The sequence below is a fragment of the Bos indicus genome, chromosome 21 (genome assembly GCF_029378745.1).
Source record: "Bos indicus isolate NIAB-ARS_2022 breed Sahiwal x Tharparkar chromosome 21, NIAB-ARS_B.indTharparkar_mat_pri_1.0, whole genome shotgun sequence".
NCBI lineage: Eukaryota > Metazoa > Chordata > Mammalia > Artiodactyla > Bovidae > Bos > Bos indicus.
Window position 1 is genome coordinate 31818738 of NC_091780.1, and position 23858 is coordinate 31842595.

The 23858-nt window shown below is 38.9% G+C and overlaps 1 protein-coding gene across 1 annotated transcript in view; it reads right to left on the reverse strand.

Annotated features, from left to right (window-relative positions):
• The window catches only part of ETFA (electron transfer flavoprotein subunit alpha), a 69615-nt gene extending 46124 nt beyond the window's left edge, over positions 1-23491 (reverse strand). The window contains exons 1-8 of the mRNA XM_019983827.2: positions 23333-23491; positions 10975-11121; positions 8873-8954; positions 8689-8771; positions 5248-5347; positions 4090-4200; positions 3346-3447; positions 2094-2162 (exon numbers count right to left, since the gene is read on the reverse strand). Of these exons, the coding sequence (XP_019839386.1) occupies positions 2094-2162; positions 3346-3447; positions 4090-4200; positions 5248-5347; positions 8689-8771; positions 8873-8954; positions 10975-11121; positions 23333-23371 (733 nt within the window). The 5' untranslated portion in view covers positions 23372-23491. The remainder of the gene's footprint in view (positions 1-2093; positions 2163-3345; positions 3448-4089; positions 4201-5247; positions 5348-8688; positions 8772-8872; positions 8955-10974; positions 11122-23332) is intronic.
• Between the last annotated feature and the right edge of the window lie 367 nt (positions 23492-23858).

Genomic DNA, 23858 nt, shown 5'->3' on the forward strand with positions numbered 1-23858 from the left:
GGCTGATCATCAAGTGAATACAACCATGTAACTACTTTTAAACACTCCAATCAGGTTTTTGCCCCCAGTACCACCATTACTAAAACTGTTCAAAGTCACCAATGACCTCTACGTGGCTGATCAATGAGGCACTTTTCAGTTCTCATCTTCCCTGACCTACGAGCAGCATTTGACACAGAAGATCACGCTTTCCCTTACTGAGACACTTCACTTAGATTCCAGAACAACACACTCTCTATCCTGGTTTTCCTGCCTTACTTTTCCATTTGTCTTTGGTCTTCATTCTCCTCTTCTCCCCTACCTCTTAAACTTATAGCATCTAGGGCTTAGTCCTAGGACTTCTTCTACATCTACACTCTTGGTGAATTTATCCAGTCTCACAGTTTCAAATACCATCTAAATGTAGTTGATTCCCAAATTTCTATCTCTAGTCCAAACTTTCAAACTCCACATTCCTATCAGATCAGATCAGATCAGTTGCTCAGTCGTGTCCGACTCTTTGCGACCCCATGAATCTCAGCACGCCAGGCCTCCCTGTCCATCACCAACTCCCAGAGTTCACTGAGACTCATGTCCATTGAGTCAGCAATGCCATCCAGCCATCTCATCCTCTGTGGTCCCCTTCTCCTCCTGCCCCCAATCCCTCCCAGCATCAGAGTCGTTTCCAATGAGTCAACTCTTCGCATGAGGTGGCCAAAGTACTGGAGCTTCAGCTTTAGCATCATTCCTTCCAAAGAACACCCAGGGCTGATCTCCTTCAGAATGGACTGGTTGGATCTCCTTGCAGTCCAAGGGACTCTCAAGAATCTTCTCCAACACCACAGTTCAAAAGCATCAATTCTTCGGCGCTCAGCCTTCTTCACAGTCCAACTCTCACATCCATACATGACCACAGGAAAAACCATAGCCTTGACTAGACGGACCTTTGTTGGCAAAATAATGTCTCTGCTTTTGAATATGCTATCTAGGTTGGTCATAACTTTCCTTCCAAGGAGTAAGCATCTTTTAATTTCATGGCTGTGGTCAACAAGTAAGTTACAAATGAGTGGTATTCTTTTCCTCATTCTTCGGGACTACGAATAGAAATGCTTCCCTTTATCCCATGGAAATGGTTGCCAGGAACTGATCACCAGCCAACTCTCCCCAAACTAGCCTTCTGCCAACCTGCTCTTTCTAGGTTTCTAGGTGGAGAGAGGAGCTGTCCATCCATAGGATCTCTTCCTCCATCTCCTGGCCCCTTACAAGCCCAAAGCAGCCTCTGGTAACTGGAAACATATTCACTGCCCAGTAGGAGCATGGCTCTGCCAACACCTTGATTTCAACGTGCTTCTGGCCTCTAGAACTTTGAATCATTTTGCTCATTTTATTCACTGTTTTTTGCCTAGCTCCTAATATAGTGCCTGCCATATAGCAGACACTCAATAAATATTTATTCAGTGAATGAATAAATGAAATATCCTCAGTCAAATACCATCATCTGATTATAAAGAGTCAAGATTACATCTTTATTCAGACAAAGCCATAACTATTTCTATGGGTACATATATTAGGTAATATAAAGCATAAAAGCCAGAAAGTTATACAAGAAACTCTCAAAAGGGGGAGAACAAACTAGACATTAAGAATACACTCATTTATAGTTGTATAATTAAAAACTAAAATACTTTAAATGTTCTGATTTTTTTCAAAAACCATTATTCCATTCTTAATATACTTTTAATAACAAGATCCATCTTCCCTATAAATTTTTAAAATGTTAATTTCTATTTGTATGAGAGATTTACGTCGGACCAGCAATAAAGAGAAAAACAAGGGCATTCCTGAATCTGAAGTAGGCAATGAAATGGACATTTAATTTTTTTTAATGGAAAAAACTACTAAAATTTGGCAAATGGTAAGAGTATCATATAAATAATAATGAACAAGGACAACCTTTCCTCACTGAAGGCTACACCATTTACATGGAGATTAAGAAAAACTGTTTCCGACAGAAAAGTTGAAAATGAGAGACAGCAAAAAATCTGCAGCTTTGAGTGACTTATATACAAATGAAATAATGAAGAAAAAATATTCAGTAAGGAAAATAAACTTACCTGCAGCATGTAGTTGATCTGCCAGATCATACAATAACTTAAAGTTCTCTCCACTCTTCAAACCCCGACCTCATTTAAGAAGACGGGAAAAAAAAAGAATTAACCAAATATAAACTCCATTCTGTAAAAATTTTGAACTTCATATACATGAGTGAATCTTCATATTATACAACTGCCATCTTCTCTATAAAGCCTTTCCTAAGTTCTCCAATGATACTCCTGCACTTTTCCAATAAAGCATTCAACACTACTGTAATTCTGTAATTAACTAACTGGTTAACTACTAGTATAATTAGTCTTTAAAATCAGTCTTCCCCACTAGAACAAAAACTCTTTTTTTTTTTTTTTTTTCCAAAAACTCTTTAAATACAAGATTCATACCTATATTGGTCACTCCTATATTTAGCAATACTTAACTGAACAACTGAAAGAAGACATTCCACTAGTCTTTAAACTCCTTAAGAGCAAGAATAATCCGTTTTTTCCTCTTTATTTCTCCAGCACTTTGCAATGGGCCTGGCAGAGAACATATACCTAATAAACATTTATTGAAAAAATAAGTGAATAAACTAGTCAGATATACCTTTCTGAAATATAAATTATTTCCTCTCAATGCCACTTGCAATAAGAAGTTGTTTGGAAGCTTAATTACTTCCTTTGATGTTTAGTTTGGAAAGATTTTTCAATCATAGCAGTCACTGTTTTAAAAAGTCAGCAGGCTATGAAATATGGGTCTTTTTGTTTGTTTCTTGGGGTTTTCTGTTTGTTTTGTTTTTAAATAAGAAGCATGGTATACAAAAAGAAGCAAGTCTTATGCAATATTAACAGTTTTCATATTAAATGTGAAAAAACTTCAAGTTATCCATAGAGACTTGGACTGCGTTGCAAGACTTTTAAAATAGAGCAAAGGGTCGCACAACACAGCCTTGAGATTCCAACCAGTCCTTTCTTTGCTTCAGAAGTTAACCATACTCTTCAGAATAACACAGGAGTTGGTCAAAATGACAAAGACACCAAGTTGCAAAGCTATGGAGTTGAGATTTGTACCATGCTCCCCCTGGTGCCAATGAAACAGATTTGCAACACAAGTCCAAACTATTAAACTCAAGATTTCATTTTCCTAATGGGACTAATACTCACAACTTAGTTCTTACATTTGAAAAAACACCTGTGCTCCATTAAAATTAAGTATTAATAAAAGCAAAGTATTTCAAGTTTACATCATTTTTTAAAATTACAATATTCGACTCACCACCAGACACCACCACTTTGGCACCTGTGAGCTCTGGCCGATCACTTTTTGTTAATTTCTGGTCAAGCCATTCTGATATTCCTACTGGGGAAGTGCTTGATGCTGTGTGTATTGATACATATAATAAAACAAACAGTATGAGTTCAAGTACTATAGTAAAAATAAATTTTTAAGAGAAATACACAAAGAATTAATAACAGGAAATTTAATTTTGTTAGTGTGATTTTTTTATTTTTTGCTACTAATTTCATTCTCTCTGATTTTCGGAAAGACTTAAAGGGACTGGATTCCAGCCTTCACCGTATTAGCTATATGACTTTTGAAAAGTCATTTAATTCTCTGAGTCTACCTATAAGACTGAAAAAACCCTTTCTCTAGGGGTTTAATAAGATACTATATATATTAAAGTGTTAACATCTTCCATAAATTTACTATTATTAGTCTTCCATTATATTGAAGCTCTTTTATAATAAACAATGAGAGGAGAGTAAAAAATCCTCACATCAATATAACAAATTAATCTTAATGCACCCCACCCTTACCCCTTTGATATATACCAAACTATCACAGTACAAAAAAATAATATAAATATTTTGTACTTTTGGATAAACTTGGGAATATCATTTATTTAGATGGAGCTCTCAAACACCCTGCATTAGAGATTTAACTAGAAGCAATCTCTTATTCTAATATAATGTCTGAACCAAAAATAAGAAACCAAAACAAATACAAATGAACACTCACCCTTTTCTGAACTGGCACTACCTCCACTTGTTGCTGCAGCTTCAAAAGATGTTCCTCGGACAGAAAATACCTTCACTTTCTCATCACACTTCACTGTACATATAGCATTTCCTGAAATACATATTTATTTTTAAAAACAACCATGAAAGGCAAAAAAATCCCCCAAGTATTCCTCTGAGGTTCAGAATTTACTTCACAAAGATAAGGAAAAAATAACTAGAGACCAGTTAGGTTTTTTCTACCTTTACTAAATATAGGGAAAGGACTGTAACATTGAAGAAACGTATCAGTGGCACTCTAGGTAACTTTGGATGTCTTTAAAAATAGAACAAGTGCTGACCTGCAGGGAAGAAACGAACTGGAAAAGGCTGTCACACTAACCAGGTACATTCTTCCTAAAAGGAATATAAACAAAAGCTTTCTTCTCCAAAACAACATGATCAGTAACTTAACAACATGAGCTGCAATAACTTAATAAAGACAAAGCTACCATGCCTGCTAAGGGAAGAAAATAAGTGAAAACAAGGTAGGGGCATAAAGGATGGCAAGTGTGATGCACCCAGATTTTTAAAGGATTTGAGACATTTCTTATGGATTAGCAATTACATTAAGAGTGACCTAAACTATGACCAAATACTTCCCTTTAAACACTACTAAAGATGAGAGGTTTGATTTGAGTTCAATCAGAAAGATCAAAGAGTTCATTGCCTTCTCCAGCCCCACCAGAGACCAGTGTGCTTAGCAAAAGATCAGTCAACTAAAAAGACACTGAACTGCATTTCTTAATGCAGACAGAAATGAAATAGAAGCAGCAAAGAAGACTGAAATTATTTTTAAAAAAACAGAAAGTTTTCTTTTTCAAGCGCCACTTGCAAAATATACTGAAAAAGAAACCTAATTTTTATTGATCACTGGAAAAATCTCACTCTGTACATGGAATAACCAGGAAGGAAAAAAGTGTGTTTTAACTCTATCAGAGAGAATGTTCTATCACGGTCCAACAGCAATTCTAACACTAAGATAGATCTAACACTAAGATTTTCTTCAGGAAGCTTTAGGATGATCCATGCTTCAAAATCCTATCTTCAATATTAATTTCTGCTTTTAGAATTTTCAAAAATTTAATATACTGATTAACTGTTTTCCTTGGGTACTCACCTGCATAAATGGTTCTCACAAATGTGTCAGGTGATTTGATTGCAATGATGTCAGAAATAGGGGCAACATCAAGTTTGGCTGCTATTCTGGGCAAAAGGTTCTAAAAGCAAAATAAGTAGTGAGTTACACACATACATGCTGATGGATGGCTATAAAATATTAGCAATAACATTCTCTAAAAGCAAATTCTATAGAAACTTTATTTTGAATATTTTATATTTCACGTGCATCTTTAGATACACGACAGCTTCAAGCACAACTTTTTGGATAGTCTTTGAACATAAGTAAGAGTCGATCATTACTCTAACTACATTAAGAGTTTTATGAGTTTATAGCAATAAACTACCTTAACTCAGTACGTTGAATTATGAGACATGACATTTGCTTTAATGATCATCATTTACAAAGTGTGACAGTTATAGATTACTGAATCTAGATGTGATAGAAAAATATTTATAGTAGTAAAATTCTCAAATACTAAAAAAGAACATCTTTATATGTTTACTTAATGTACATGAAAGAAAAAATTCCAAATCAGACATGTTCACCTTTTTAAAAAGTGATGTTGCATTTAAAAAAACAAAAACTAACCAAAGTGTCCATCAATAGGGCATAGGTTTACAAATTATAGTAAATCCATATAATTTTAAAAATGAGAAAAGTAAAGTACAACCTTTCTCTCTCTCTTTCTCTCTCTCTCTCTATATACACACACACACGTATATGCTTTCTCTGCATATACATACAACATCTCTGGAATAGACACATGTGGTGACTGTGCTCCCACTAGCAGAGATCACTGGGCAAGCCCCACTAACCCCAGGGCTTAGTTACTTCACCTCACAGTAAGAGGAAAAGAACCTCTGTGCTTTTATCCAAATTTCTTGGGCTCTAAAAGAGAATCAGTTAGTGAAGAATGAATATGCATACTTTCTAGATGCAAAGGTTCTCTTAGATGATGAGATCATCTAAGTGTAATTTTAAAAGTGAAGTGTTGCTTTTATCACACGGATAGAAAGGGTAAATCCCCCGCTGCTTTCTACACAGAGCTTACTCTATGGCGTCTCCTAAACTCAGTACATGAAACCAACTCTAGCAGGTGAACTTTCATTGTAACAGCACTCAAGTTCCTCTCCTCATTCCATCCCCAAATCCTCTCTGTTCCTCTAAGAATTCTCTCAGGACCATCCTCTAATCACTCCTTTATTCTGCATCCTCTCACATGCATGTACAATTCAATAATATGTATTTTGTCTTAAAAGTTTTAATATACATCTTATATAACCTTCGACTAAGTTTATAAGCACCCTGAGAGCAGAAGCTGTGTGTCTCCACTTCTCATCTCTCTGCTGCTGCCACTGCTAAGTCACTTGAGTTGTGTCCGACTCTGTGCGACCCCATAGACGGCAGCCCACCAGGCTCCCCCGTCCCTGGGATTCTCCAGGCCAGAACACTGGAGTGGGTTGCCATTTCCTTCTCCAATGCATGAAAGTGAAAAGTGAAAGTGAAGTCGGGTCCGACTCTTTGCGACCCCATGGACTGCAGCCCACCAGGCTCCTCCGTCCATGGGATTTTCCAGGCAAGAGTACTGGAGTGGGGTGCCATTGCCTTCTCCTCTCATCTCTCTACCCTGTATCTAATAAGCAGTTCTATATAAATTGATGCCAACAAGTATTGAAAGTTGAAGTCAAATTTCCTTCTGCTACATCCTCCAACTGTAAAGATTTTCTATCTATTGTTACCTATATTATATAGCAATTTCCTTTCAACCATAATAACAGAGCTACTGAAAAGTACCATAGTTTATAAATCCACAATCAGAAAAAAATTAAGATTTTATAGGAAATAAAGGGCTTGGGAAAATAATTAAAATGCCATTAAACATAGCTCTAACTTGGTAAATAAGACATTTAGAAGATACCTGCTTTTAAAACAAACCAAATTTGTCAGCATTTAAAGCCTGCTTCAGTAAGTAACTCTTTCCTTGAGGCACCTTCTTTAACTGTTCAGGAAATACGACTGGAAATATTATTACCTGGCTGAGCAGATTCTCACACAAATTTTATGATATTCAGACTGTATTTCTTTCTAAAGTTTTAGAGTTTTTTAAAATTCCTTGAAATTTAATACTTTCTGTACTTCTACTATTCCTTGTTTCACTCTAGCACATCTTGAAAACAAAATTTACCACAGCACTTCAAGGCACACGTCTCAGTGTCCTGAAAGGATGGACGGTAAACAGATACCTCTCAACACTATCTAACAGGCTACACCACGTGGCTTCAGGGAAGGCGAGGTAATAACCAACAGTGTTCTTTTGATGCACAAAAAGATGACAGTTTTAAAATTCTAGATTACCAGTATAAAGCTGTGGTGTCTTAAAAAGACAATCCGTGAAGACCTATTACAGAGCAAATTGTTCAGCTTCACCTGATGGACTCTTCCTCATTCCAAATCCATTCAGAAGCTGCAGCACCAGCTGTAATACTGTTATGTGACCTTTGTTCTCAAAACACCCATATAGCAATCAAAGCCAGAGTATAAAGTCTAGGGAATCAGCTACAACAAATACCCTTTCTTGGCTTAACAATTTTCTTAGTGAACTGTCATCACAGAAACTCAAGACTCACGAAATTGTTTGAATCATCTAACCCCGAAACAAAACCCTCATAGATGGAATGGTCCCCAATGATCTTTTAGTCAATGCTGATCTGCAACATCCCAAAATACAGTAGCTGGATGTCAAGCCTCTGACTTAACCATTTCCAAGGAAAATGACAACTGCTACAGAGAAAACCCATTCCATCTTTTAAAAGTTCTAACTGGTAGACTTAGACATCAGCTGGCCAAACTGCATCATGTTACATATCAGAAAACAAATTTCAGGAAGGTAAATAACTCATGCAGACCACGACCCACCTCATGGCACATTCAGACATACCACAATGCATGTGATCAGATCACACTTCTCTCCACCCTAAGGATGTCTTCAACCACTACACAGCCCTTTCCAAATCTCTCAAATAGATAAACTTGGCCTTTCTAAATATCCACCAGTCACCAAAGCAAATCCATGTCTTATAATGGGTTACTAATTCAAATGGCGTTCAGACAGTTCCACATTGTTATTTAAGAAAAATACATTTAAAAATAGAGCTTTCCCCATGACAAAATCTGAAAATCTGGAAGTGGCATTATAAAAAATATGACAAAGTCTCAAAAGAACAAAGCTGTCTCTATGACCATAGCTGAAAGCCTGGAGATAGCATTTTAACAGAAATTATAGCAAAATCTTGAAAGAATAAATTTTATCAAAACTATTACATTAATTCTGAAAGCCAGAATTAGCTGTCTAAACAAAGTCTGTTGTACATTTTCAGTACCATGAAATCTAACCCTTCCAACTAGTGACATCAGATTCCACATTCTCAATCTTCTCACCTTTCCAAAGGCAGATGCTCCAGCACAGATGTGTGTGTGATTAAACTGCTTCTGAGTTGCCAAAATCAATGGTGTCAGTTCCTCTGAGAATTAAACACATTTGATAAACACATCTCATAATATTTTCATATTCAGTTTTCAAGCATAATTGAGACATTAATTTTTTCCCACTGGAAAAGCTCACCTGGAAGGAGGCCTTTGTACGCGTCATGCTGAGCCACCAGAACTTTCGCCACACCTGCTACTTTGCAGAGATCTTGTGCCACCTATGAATAAAAGTTTTTAATTATCCATCTAACAGAAAAATACTAATAGAGCCACCATTACAGATTCAACAGAGTATAAAATCTTAATGGCCACTGTAAAAACTGTTCTTATGAGAAAAAGGGCTTCTTAGGAATAAAAGAAAATTATTTAACAAAGAAAATCTTAAGCCAATTGATCTTATGGTCTACTGACCCTAAACAAAAAGTCTTGCCTTGAAAAAAGTACAAATTGATAAACCAAAATCAACTTCGCTCTCCACTCAAATGTAATTGTATATCGTGCTCTTCCCTTTTGCTCAATACAAATATAAGTCCATCATTTTAGAAATGGTTAGGTTCTTTCACTCATAATAATGACACAGCCAATACATTTCAGACATTTCAGACTTAAGGTTCCGAGAACTAAAGAGCAAGACTTAACCACTCTGGTATGCAAGCCACTGCACTTTATCTGACAATAATGATTTTTGCTGATATTAAAATCAGTGATTCTGGGCCATAGAGAAAACCATAGAGAACCTTAGAAAACTATAGAGAAAACAGTCCACTGTCAACCCCTGAGTTCCTGCCCATCCTCATGTATTTATCTATAATGAAGCAAATTATTTTCTATTTTAATTCCTCTTTTCTCTTGTTTAGAATCAGGATGGGGTTCTGGGAAAGCTCTTTGACCACTCAGATTTTCTGTATACAGAAAAGCCATTTTTTTCTGTATACGAAAGCCATTAGAATTCCTTCTTTTAAATCTCTAAGTACAGCATGACCGGTTTCTGTTTTAGCAGAAACATGGCAACCATATTCTAGCCTACCGTCTTCTTGTTTACCTCCATGCTGATTCACTGATGAGTAAACACAAAAGGCCACGCCTTCTGCCCTCCCTCAAAGGAGGGCAAGGTTCCAACAACATTCACTCAAGAAAGAAGGCAGTGCAAAAGCAACTCTTCTGAATCAGGTATTCACTGGCAGGGGATATGGTACTATCAAATCCATCTCTTATTTCAGGCACTACACAGAAAAGTTACTTGCTGTCTATGATATATCTTCCAAGTTATATTAGATTAATTAAAATCACAGTAAAAAAAATCAAATCCAGAACTTGTATATCTGAAAGTAGGGCAACCAAAAAGATAGCTTAGCTGTCTTTCATAACTATGCAAGAGTCAACAGTTGTTAGCAGGATTTAGGTAAAGAAATCCACATAAGCACACACCTGCTTAAATACATTAAGATACCAATTTCATGTAAGAAATTGGCCAAAACAATACTAACTGAACCTGCATTATATCACATGCTCTGCATCAATGCCATGTAATAAAAAATAAATTAAACCGTCTAAAAAGTAACAAGCTCTCTTCTGGGTTTCTTCCCTTGAGGTCCAAGCCCCCAGCTACACAACTGGCAGATCCTGTATGGTGAGAGGCAACTGGTGGCTCCAGGTGCGTAAGCATAATGACAGCACGACTTCAACTTCACTCAAGTCCAAAGGCACAGACTCTGCAAACCTCATTAGAGTTCCTTTCCAGGGGGTTAGTTTACAGAGCTGTCATTGTCTTATGTCAACAACCAAACAAAGAACATCTTCTAGTACCAGCTGTAGTTTTGGGAAAGTCCTTGCATTTGAATTCTTACACCAATTAAAAATTAATACCCATGATACTTTTTCCAGATTTACCACTTTCAGGAATTAAAAGCAATTAGCAAGTATATTCATCAATACTAAAAAGGGATTGGCTATTAACCTCTAAGGGGACTCAAATATTATCTCTCTACTTGGTACCTGATGGCACGTGATGTGCCAGTGGAACTAAATCAAGTATTCCACGTCATTTCAAAAGACAAAATGCCTAGTGAGCAAATCTTTTAGTTTCTTTTTCACACACAGTAATGGTTGTGAAACTGACCACTTAATGAGGTTTAGGACCCAGTTTGGGTTACAGTCCTCATTATAACTCTGTCGCCATCTTTCCCTGTCTCTTGATGGCAATTTTATTTGCTATGGTTGACCTTAAAGATTTCTCACCTTGTCACATTTGGTTCCAGCTACTAAACAGGACACTTCACCTCCAAGATGTTTGGCTGCAGTGATGGTATTTAATGTAATGGGAGCAAGGGTATCATTTGCATGCTCAGCTATCACCAGGGTACTCTGAAATCGTAGCAATGAGGTCTAAAAAGAGGGAAAAAAAAGGAGAATAATGTTGCAGTATAATTTTTTTTTTGCCCTAATTGGTAAGCAGGTGTGCTTTAAAGAGAAGTGTATGCAATACTCAGTTCTATAAATGTATTATAAATACTTGCTCAATAGCAAAACTGGGCTATTTTTATCTATCACTCTATTACTGATATTCCTGCCTAATAAAAATAGAAAATACAAATTAGTATTCTACTGTTAGAAAATCTTTTTATTATTTCCAAACAACTTTCCCATTAATCTATGTTCAACAAGAAACTGATTTATGTATCTGAATTTAAAATCCTTAGAAGACATTCTCAAACTAGGTATCAACTACCAATTACATTCACTTGCAGTCAGTACTACTAAAGAGCAGAGTATATCCAGGAATAATGATAATGTAATCAACTACTGAAGTTCTATTGCTTCAGGTAAAATGAATTTAATACCAAAATAACTGATAATGTAAATCTGTCTTTACAATACAACACTACAGCAATTTTGCTAAAGTTTCAATTGTTTAAATATGCTTTCAAATTCAACAAAGCTTTGGGGCTGTATCCTGGAACCAGTTAAAATCCTTCCAGAGGAACTGTGGGCTATCGAAAAACCAACATGTAGTTCATGGTCATTTGAAATAATTTCAAACACCAGAAACACAAAGATGAACAAGAATGGTCCCTGCACTCAAAGTTTTCAAGGGAAATAAGACTTGTTCACACACAACTGCAAAACAGAATAGTTTCCAATTAATGAAGACAGCCTAAATGTTGGCAGCTGCAGATCACAGAGAATCAAGAGGAAGAATGGAAGGAAGTTTAGGTGTTCTGACATGTGAAAGGATAAGGAAGCACACCACAGGCCTGAGGAAAGGAGAAAATCTGAGAACTGTCCTTGTGGAAAATGGCAATGAGAAAAACAGGCAGTGATGATCACATGTCATGGTTCAGTGGTTTGAATTCAGCAATAATCTTCTGATCTGGCGTTGGAATGAAGAAAGCCTAATATAAAATGTACGCAGAGCTTGAATTTTATAAGGAGGTTATAAATGAAGGGAAGCCAGGCACAGGACTACAATGCTGGTCATGCAACTAAATCAACAGAATACATATTTTTTGTTTACTATATTGTACATATCCTGGTAGCTCAGATGGTAAAGAATATGCCTGCAATGCAGGAGACCTGGGTTCAATTCCTGGGTCGGGAAGATCCCCTGGAGAAGGGAATGGCAACCCACTCTGGTATTCTTGCCTGGAGAATTCCATGGACCATGGGATCATAAAGAGTTGGGCACTACTGAGCAACTAACATCTTCACTTTGATCTTTTAATTAATACTTAGGCATACCAGTTCAACTAGTTTGCATAGTCATTTAGGTTACCAGAAATTTTTTATGATTATAAACAGTGCAGAGATGACCCTTCTCATAGCTCTCTGCACTCTTCCTCAACAGATGAGATATCCTTTTAGTCCAGTAAGACTACAAGTTCAGATTGGAACTTGGCCAGGTTACTTTAGCTACTCTGCTTTCATAGATGACTAAATCAGATTCTGTACAACCTTCAACAAGATCGGGGCCCCTTTGCCCCTAAGCTTCCTACCTCTACAACTGCAACCCATTCCTTGTCCTCAGCCCTCTAAGCCTCCTTGATCCTTGATGAACCAATCCCAGAGCTGAGGGCCATAGATTCAGGGGTAGAAATGCTTCCAAAGCCACAGAATTGAGGATGGGAAGAGGACACTGAAGAATTTGCCAGAGGACAGAATTGATACATTGTTTATTAGTGGATGACATTTATCTTTTTCCTCCTTGTTTTGTTTACTCAAAGGGAGCAAGAAAGGGGGAGAAAAGGAGACTTCTATTTTTGCTAAATCAAGTCTCTGTATAGATTTTATGTTTTTATAATTTAGAAAAAAAATCTCACAGGAGGTGAGAACTTTTATGGTTAAGGTTAGAAATCTTTATGCACATCTTAAGATTCACTTCTTATGACAAAATCCAGGAATGTTAGATCAAGAGATAGACACACTTTCAAGGCTTTTAACATTGATTGATGCAAAATGTTCTCCAGAAAAGTTGTAGCAATTCACAATTCCTGGGATGGCATGAAAATTCTTAGAAGGCAAACACCATGCCTGTTCATTTTTGTATCCCCATTGTCTAGAACAATGTTTTTTCTGATATACACCTGTAGAATTACATGGTACTTCTTTTTTAATCAGAGGAGCACCCAGTAAAGAACTGTGTAATTAGGATCCAATGGCATAATTTATGATTCAAATCACATTTAACAAGAATTGCCAGTAACAAACTATTTATTACCAATATATATCAGACACCATATTTTTGATTATGCTTCACATATCATTTACCATAAAATTTATGAGTTTTTCATCATCATTTAAAGAATAAATCCAGGATTTGGTGGCAGAAGGCCCATATTTGCTATAAATTATAGTTCTATAATAAGATAAATTGGGTAGTTTCCTAAGGAATTGTCAAGCTTTTCAGAACTTCCAAGGGAACACTGCATATTCTTCTTAAAAGGCTATTCAAAAAAATTTTAAAGAATAAACAACACCAAAAGAATATATAAGAAACTACTCAGTCCATCTATCTGACCAGTCTTGACTAAACACTACATATATCCTAAGACACTTCACATTACTTTACCAACTGACTCCTTTACAGTTTAATATTAAGGCTTCTTTTAATTCACTAAGGTTTCTTCTAATTCAGTATTCTACCTTCTATTCTCACATACCGCCTCAAGAGAAGCTGCAGAACCTAAACATGGTTATGTAGATTATTCAGCAATAACAGCTGTGTGTAGCCTGCAGCAGCAGAAATTGGTCTGTGGCCTTTAAAATGTTATTCCTTAAACCAGAGCTCAGTTGCTTCATCTTCAAATTGAGGGAGACAAAGTAAACTGAAGGTTTTCACACTATACTCTATCCAGGAAGGCACCGCTGGAACCAGCACCTAGAATAAAGTGAGCACCAGGCAGGCAGGGCTGCCAGAATGGTCCCTCACTTTGCTTTACCCAAATTAACCAAACTAATATTATTGAGCCCGCTGAAAAAGAAAGGAAAGCGAAAGTTGCTTAGTCGTGTCTGACTCTTTGCGACCCCATGGGCTATAGCCTGCCAGGCTCCTCTGTCCAAAGAATTCTCCAGGCAAGAATACCAGAGTGGGTAGCTGTTCCCTTCTCCAGGGGATCTTCCCAATCCAGGGATCAAAGCCCTCTACTAAGATTAAATTGTATTTAAAACTCAAAAATCCTTTATGATGTGGTACTATTACTACCTTGAGTTTACATATGGAGGAACTGGAACTTAATGGCTACAGACAGGTAGCTGGACTCAGATCTGAGGTTTGTAATTAACAGTTCTCCAAGCATTACCATTTTTAGCTGTTTTATATATGGATCATTCCTGTAATATTTCACCTAGCAAATATTCTCCTGCTAAAAATAATAGAACTGGTCAAAAAGATGACTTCAAAGGCCTCTTTTCCAGTTCTAAAAATCCCACAACACTAAAATCCTATTTTAAATACAAGTGGTGTAGCATATCACAAAAAGATTCTAAAAGTACAGGTCCCATTACTGAAAGGGTTTTTAAATGCAAGTTGTTTTATTACCTTGTGATCCACTGCATCTGCAGACTTTAGGGCCCTCTTTGTTTATGAGGAAAAAAAGAAGCCAAATCTTCAACATTTAAAGATAACTGTTGAAATACGCAATAAGGTAGCTGCTCAGAAAAGAATCTCAATCTCTTCAAAACACTGCTACTTAAATTAATTAATGCAGACTGGTACCACCACCCGTTTTCTCATCAACCTTTTTGTGTGTGCGTGTGTGTGGAAGAAGTTTATTGGGGATCACTCTTGGCTCCCCATGAGGCATCAAGGAAATATAAGCGGGCAGTGGAAGCAGCTGAACTGCAATTCTGCAATGCAGCCACTAAAGAGCTCTCAGCTGATCTCACAAGGGAGCCCCGGAACTAGGATGGCCCATCACACTTGCCCAGAATTGAAGCAAGGGGGCTGCAGACTTTAGATGCGCTTTTATTTGGGGCTTTTTTTTGAATAATCAAACTAACATGACTAATGCACTTTTATTTCTGTTTCAAATTCAATCCTGGAAATAATACCATGTTTAAAAGGCAAGATATGTATCATATAAGAGAGCTCCCTGGTGGTTCAGCGGTTAAGATTCAGGGGGTGCAGACTGGATCCCTGGTCAGGGGACTAAGATCCCACATGCCTTGAGGCCAAAAAACATAACATAAAACAGAAATAGTATTGTAACAAATTCAATAGACTTTGAAATACTTTTAAAATTTTCTTAAAAAAAAAAAAAAGCACATACAGTACATACTAAATTAAAACAAAGGTAAACAGGTGAGTTAATACAGACAAAACTCAAAAATGAGGTGACCTTGTTACCTAAAGAAAATCCTTTACCCTTACTATTACTTCATTACCCACTAACAACAGTTGTAGTTCACCTTAGTTCACAAAGTAATTTCACAGGTTTCTCCAGCTCCCTAACTAGATTAATTCTCTCCCCCAGTACATATTCCCCAAAGACCCTATACACCTTTCATGATCACTCTTAAGATAATGTGTTCAATGTCTGTCTTCCCAGTCTGTTTGCAAGGCACTGGGCAGGGACTAGGTCTGTCTCAGGAGAAGGCAATGGCACCCCACTCCAGTACTCTTGCCTGGAGAATCCCATGGATGGAGGAGCCTGGTAGGCTGTGGTCCATGGGGTCTCAATGAGTCGGACACAACTGAACAACTTCACTTTCACTTTTCACTTTCATGCATTGGAGAAGGAAATGGCAACCCACTCCAGTGTTCTTGCCTGGAGAATCCCAGGGACGGGGGAGCCTGGTGGCCTGCCGTCTATGGGGTCGCACAGAGTCGGACACGACTGAATCGACTTAGCAGCAGCAGGTCTGTCTCACTCTCCATTGTGAACTCAGTATCTATCTTTGAGTTTGATACATAGTGGGCATTCTGTGAATGTTTAGTAACTAAGAAGTTTCCTCCAAAATGATCAAAAGCTAAAAAGCAACCATTTTTCTGTCATTGATAATTTAATTATCTAAGTACTTTAATATGTGTGTCTACCAAGAACAGTACACAAACGTGCTAAATCACTAGAGATACCCTATCATACTTTTTTTTTTAACTGATTTTTGGCTGTGCTGGGTCTTTGCTGCTGTGCGCGCTTTCTCTAGCTGTGGGGAGCAGGGGAAACTTTGTTGCAGTGTGCAGGCTTCTCATTGTCCTGGCTTCTCTTCTGTAGCATGGGCTCTAGAGCGCACAGGCTCAGCTGCCCTGTGGCATACCAGATCCTCCCAGACCAGGGACCAAACCAGTGTCCCTTGCACTGGCAGGCGGATTCGTAACCACTGAACCACCAGGGAAGTCTTCCCACTCCATCATATTTTTAGGCAACTTATCTGAACTTACTGACTAGACTTAGGGTATGAGTTTTCTTTTACATACCAGCTCATACCCTTATTAAGCTGACTGGCCTTTATGAGACAGTACCCTTCAAGGATAGGACTTAGAGAGGTTATCATCTCCCCACCCTTTCAAGGCTAGACTTCTTGAAAACAAAGTCCTTACACACAAACTCTGCTGCCTCACCTCACTTCTGAACCTTTACTCACAGCAAACTGGCTTTCACTTCCACTCAACACTGAATCCAATCTCTTCAAAGTCACCATCAACCTCGGATAGCTAAAGTTCAATGAGCACACTTTCGTCCTCTTATTCAGCCTTAACAGTTTTGATCCTGCTTGTTTTTCTGTTCTTTCAGGAGCAACCAAGGATCACTGTTGCTGATAAAAAGTCATGTACAACTCTTTTGCAACCCCATGGACTCTAACCTGCCAGGCTCCTCTCTCCATGGGATTATCCCAGCAAGAATGCTGGAGTGGGTTGCCATTTCCTTCTCCAGGGAATTTTCCCGACCCAGGGATTGAACTCATGTCTCCCGCATTGCAGCCAGATTCTTTACTGTTGAGCCTGGGAAGCCCGTTTAACTGTATGTTCTTGTAGTGAACTACAACAGGAGTCGGAAGAAAAAGAGTTGGGACCCTAAGTCCCTACTTTACCCTTACAAACCTACTCAAAACATAAAGTAGTAAGAATAAACATAATCTACCTCCCCCACCACCTTTGAAAACTAAATGGGATTATGGTAAATAGGCAGAGGTCTTTTTGTTTAACTCAAAAATTAAAAAGCAGGTACAAACTATAAAATCTTTCAACTTCTACTGAAAAAGACAAATAATATATAATTAGTTACCCATCCCTATTTTAATGTAACTTTTGTAATTTAAACATGTATATTACATTTCTGAACTTTAAATTACTTTAACCTCTTTAGTAATAAAATACAGTAGCTTTTAATCATGACTAGAAATGTCATATGACATTGACTATATTATTAAAAACAGTCAATTTACTTCTCTTTAAAAACAGACAAGACGCTTAAAGTAGACATGTTGGCAGCAGCATAATTTTATTTAATTCACCTCATGCAATAAATCTTTCAGTACCACATCAAAGTTGGCTTTCTCTCTTCCTTCAAAAGAAATTAAAATCTGCATGTGAATTACAGAGTTCAATCTCATTCATCAATGATAAACCATGGACTCTGAAAAATGTCATGTTCCTTCATGCCAGTTTCATAGCTTCTGAATCATAATAGATATGTCTTCCTGTCTGGGAATGAATACAGTAATAGGCAGATTCAAATAACCTTGAAAGTGTTGCTGTACTCTCCGTGTAAAATATCTCTTTGGTATCTTGAAAGTATAAGTCGTTCAGTCGTGTCCGACTCTTTGCGACCCCTATGGACTGTAGCTCACCAGGCTCCTCTGTCCATGGAGTTTCCCAGACAAGAATATTGGAGCAGGTAGCCATTCCTTTCTCCAGGGGAATCTTTCCGACCCAGGGATGGAACCCAGATCCACATTTCGGGCAGATTCTTTACCAAATGAGCCTCCAGGGCAGTCCCTTTGGTATCTTACTAGTCGACAAATCAATCTTAAATGCAAATGAATAAAATAATACTAATAATTCAGATTAATATTCTTGCAAGAACATTAACTACCTATTTTCCTCTTAGTGTGCTCCTCAGCTCTTTGTTTTGGATAGAAAACACTTTCATTAACAAGTAACACTGAGGAGCCCTCTCCAAAGATGAAGGACTTTGCTCAAGGCCACAGATAAGCCAAAATGGAAACATAACTTACGTACCAAACGTGAGTCATTTAACTTACATTCTAACAGCTTAAGGTATTTCTTTTCTTTTTTCACTGACTGTGATGAAAAACAAATATAAAATTTACCATCTCAGCCAATTTTAAATATATAGTTTAGTAGTGTTAGCTATCGGAGAAGGCAATGGCACCCTACTCCAGTACTCTTGCCTGGAAAAATCCCATGGACGGAGGAGCCTGGTGGGCTCCAGACCATGGGGTCACTAAGAGTCGGGCATGACTGAGCGACTTCACTTTCACTTTTCACTTTCATGCACTGGAGAAGGAAATGGCAACCCATTCCAGTATTCTTGCCTGGAGAATCCCAGGGACAAAGGAGCCTAGTGGGCTGCCGTCTATGGGGTCGCAGAGTCGGACACGACTGAAGTGACTTAGCAGCAGCAGCAGCAGTGTTAGCTATATTCACCTTGTCATGTTAACATCTTAATCTTTTAAATCTTTTAGTAGATTAATCTATTGTTAAAAATATGACTTTGTAGAAATGTATCTTTCTAAATTTATTCAGTTAACTACAGAAAAATTTTTTTAAATTTCTAGAGTATGGAGTCAGATAAGCCATTTTGACTTTAGAGTATCATAAGTGTAAGTAAACAGGCCAGATTGAAGGGACTTGCACTTCAGAAATCTGGCACAACTTGACCACCAAAACATTTAACAGTAGTAATGGATTATGGGAAATAGATGGGGAAACAGTGGAAACAGTGTCAGACTTTATTTTTCTGGGCTCCAAAATCACAGCAGATGGTGATTGCAGCCATGAAATTAAAAGACGCTTACTCCTTGGAAGGAAAGTTATGACCAACCTAGATAGCATATTCAAAAGCAGAGACATTACTTTGCCAACAAAGGTCTGTCTAGTCAAGGCTATGGTTTTTCCAGTGGTCATGTGTGGATGTGAGAGTTGGACTGTGAAGAAGGCTGAGTGCTGAAGAATTGATGCTTTTGACCTGTGGTGTTGGAGAAGACTCTTGAGGGTCCCTTGGACTGCAAGGAGATCCAACCAGTCCATTCTAAAGGAGATCAGTCCTGGGTGTTCTCTGGAAGGAATGATGCTAAAACTGAAACTCCAGTACTTTGGCCACCTCATGCGAAGAGTTGACTCACTGGAAAAGACTCTGATGTTGGGAAGGATTGAGGGCAGGAGGAGAAGGAGACGACAGAGGATGAGATGGCTGGATGGCATCACCCACTCGATGGACGTGAGTTTGGGTGAACTTTGGGAGTTGGTGATGGACAGGGAGGCCTGGCGTGCTGCAATTCATGGGGTCACAAAGAGTCGGACACAACTGAGTGACTGAACTGAATGGATTATAACTTACTGAATGAAGCACGGTTTCTTGAGTTCATAAATAATAATACAAGACTAACAAATGTAGGAGGAACGATGGAATTAGAAAAATCACCATTTTATATCACAGTAATCATTTCTCAGGCAAGAAGCATCACCAGATAAGACTAGTGAGTGAAAGGCTGATGAGAAACAGAAGAGTTATAGTCTCAATGTATATACCCATAAATTAGTTAAAAATCACAAAGGGAGGAGTAGTAATTTGACAGTGGAGAAACCTGCTGAATAACATTTTAGCCAAGTAATTAATACCACCAACAATGGAATAAACCAACATTATGAGCCTCCCAGTATGATCCACTGAGAACACAATACCACTTCTGTAAAACTCCTGCCAAAAATACATAACCTAAAACTAACCAGAGGAAACACTGGACAAATGTAAATGGGAGACAGTCAACAAAATAGAAGGCCTGGGGCCTTCAAAAATGCCATTGTCATCAAAGCCAAAGAAAGGCTGAGGAGCTTTCTAACAAAGACTGAAGACACATGAGAACTAAATTGCAAGGCCTGATTCTGGACTATCCTAGACTAGAGTAAGAAATATGCTACAGAAGCAAACTGGTACATACAGAAATGAATAAACCCCAAGGTCCTACTGCTGAGCATCAGGGAACTATAGTTAATATCCTAAGATAAACCATAATGGAAAAGAATATAAAAAAGAATGTATATATATGTATAACTGAATCACTTTGCTATACAGCAGAAATTAACATAACACTGTAAATCAATTATACTTCAATTTAAAAAACAATACAAAAAAATACTGCTACAAATGATTAACAAGACAACTGGTAATACATGAATAATACCTGTAGACCAGATAATGCATAGTATTGTTTCATTGTTAAACTTGCTGATTTTGCCAATTATACTGTGCCAAAGAATTGATGCTTTTGAACTGTGGTGTTGGAGAAGACTCTTTTGAGAATCCTTTGAACAGTGAGGAGATCCAACCAGTCTATCCTAAAGGAGATCAGTCCTGAATATTCACTGGAAGGACTGATGTTGAAGCTGAAACTCCCAATACTTTGGCCACCTGATGTGAAGAACTGACTCACTGGAAAAGACCCTGATGCTGGGAAAGATTGAAGGCATGAGAAGGGGATGACAGAGGATGAGATGGTTGAATGGCATCACCGACATGAGTTTGAGTATACTCCCGGAGTTGATGATGGACAGGGAGGCCTGGTGTGCTGCAGTCCATGGGGTTGCAAAGAATCAGACACCACTGAGCAACTGAACTGAACTGTAGTTATGAAAGGTACATACTCCTTGTTCATAGAAAATACACTAAAAGTTTTAGGAGTAAAGGGCATGTCTGCAATATAATCTCAAATGGTTCAGAAAAATAACAGGATGTATATATGAAGAGAAATAAAGCCAATGTGCCAAACTGTTAACAGCTGGTGAAATTCAGAAAAGGGTTTTGAGATTTCTTTGTGCTGTTCTTGAAACTTTTCTGAAATTTCTAAATTTTTAAAGCTAAATATGTATGTGTATTTATGTATTCATTCTAGAAGTGTTCCTGCTATATTCCTGCTGCTGCTGCTTCTAAGTCACTTCAGTCGTGTCCGACTGTGTGACCCCATAGACGGCAGCCACCAGGCTCCCCCGTCCCTGGGATTCTCCAGGCAAGAACACTGGAGTGGGTTGCCATTTCCTTCTCCAATGCAGAAAAGTGAAAAGTGAAAGTGAAGTCTCTCAGTCGTGTCCGACTCCTCTCGACCCATGGACTGCAGCCCACCAGGCTCCTCAATCCATGGGATTTTCCAGGCAAGAGTACTGGACTGGGTGCCATTGCCTTCTTCGCCCACTATTTTCCTATATCCTTGAAATTCAAATCTCTCAGATGTTTCCAATGACTTTGGAGGAGTTACTTTACTTAGCATGACTTCAAATTCTGAAAATAAGTCGTAAAGGTCAAAGTCTTTGGCAAACCACAGTAAAATTTGGAAATACTGTCCATGTATATTGGCAAACTGTGTTTAGAGTGATTACTTAAGTTAGTCGTTCCACTTTTTTTTCTGTTGAAGTGAAGTTGCTCAGTCGTGTCCGACTCTTTGTAACCCTGTGGACTGTAGCCCGCCAGCTCCGTCCATGGGATCCTCCAGGCAAGAGGAGTGGGTTGCCATTTCCTTCTCCAGGGGATCTTACTGATCCAGGGATAGAACCCAGGTCTCCTGCATTGCAGGCAGACTCCTTACCATCTGAACTACCAGGGAAGTCAAATAACTGAGTCAATAACTATAAAATAACTGAGTCTCAAATGCCCCCTCCACAACTATTTCTCTTAGGCCAGACTTCTAACCTGCCCACAAAACTACCTTCTCATTACTGTATACAATAAGAGTGTCACTTCGATACCTGGACCTTTTTCCAAATCGATGCCTTTAACTTGTTTATGTCTGGATCCGCTGAGGAAAATATCTGGGAGAAAGACTGAAGGCTGACCTGAAGGATATGGGTTTGAACTGTGTGTGTATGAGGAGGGGGAATGGAGGGTTGGTGGGTTTTTTTTTTTTTAATGAAACAAACAATACACAAGAAAAGGACCTACAGATATCTAGAAAGATTGCTAACTATGTGTCAAGGAGAAAGTCCCAGCAGGATATAAGAAAATATGCGTGCACAAGAAAAACTGTAGAAAAAGTACAAAACCACAGGAAAGTTTCTGACCCAAGTTTAGCAATCTTGTCACTTAACCTAAGTGTAAATTAGAAAACCTTCAGAATCTACAATATAAATTGTTACTTGACTTGTAACCGGTCAATCTCCAAATACTAGTGTCCCATAGCATTAGACAAAAACATATTTTCTATTAGTCTTTCTCATAATAGAAAAATGTGGTAAACTCATGAGTTGTAACTAATAAAAGCATCAAAAACTTAGCGCTACCAACAGTTCCCCAGATACTTCACCAACAATCTGCTGGATTAAAAAAAGCAAATTGGCCAAAGTTGTCAATACAATCACCTAAACTCACCACTGTCCCATTTACCAGAGAGCAGACCAAGTTTCCAAAACCACATTGCCCCTCGCCCCCGGTACTTGACAGTGAGTGGATTCGAGCAGCCGTAATGCGCCCAGGGAAAATGTATAATTCTTTCAGAAACGACACCTTCGAAGCTGAACTCAAGTTTTTTATTTTTTACAAGGCATCCCAGCGGCGACATTTTCCTCCCTCGGGTAAAGATTCCCCGGGGACGCAGATGCTAGCTCTCCGCCAAAGGTGGAAAACCTGGCGGCCCAGCAGTGCAAAGAGGAAAGCTGGAGGGCTGGAGAAGGGCTGCCAAGAGGACGCGGAGGGGCAGCGGGAGTTAGGTTCGGTACTTTGAGCTCTGACCTCGACCCCCAGCTGGCGACCCGGAAGGAAGCAAGGGCAGGCCCCCAAAACTTTGAACCCGAGCTCCAGTTCCACCCGGGCCTGCCAGCGCGAGGGCCAGCTAGGTCTGGGGATGGCGGTGACCTTCGCCCAGACCTTCACAGGAACAGCAGATTGAGGCCGGGCCGTCACCGGGCTCGGCCCTCCCCGCCCGGACTCACCGCCCGCCGGAGCTGCCCAGGAGCCGCGGCTCGGAACATAGTGCCTGCACCGATTCGCCTCACGGCAGCCGAGAGCAGACCGAACTGCAAATGCTCCGCGAGTCACCGTAACGCTCGCGAGACGCGGGAACGAGAGCAGGCGCCCCAGGCGAGCCGAGACAGCGCGAGCTTAAGGTTTCTGCCCGCCGATTGGGCGGTCGCGCAACCAATGGGAAGGGCGGAAAGTTAGGGGCTGGACTTGGGAGTGGGACAAAAGTGGAGCTGCGTTAGATAAGAAAAGGCAGGGGCAAAGCAGGGGAAGACCGGGTTACGGTAGCTCAGACTACCTGCCGGTCCCAGTGTGCAGTGTCCAGTTACACCAGATTTATGACGTCACTGTCCTGACTTCCTAGTCCTCTCGACTAAGTCCCCCGCTCAAGCTCTAATTATTCGTCTGCCTGTTCATTTGTTTACAGGTATCAGTGCTAAGATCTGCAATATGCTAAACACATTTTTCAGGTCAGGGCAATATAATAAAAGGATGCGT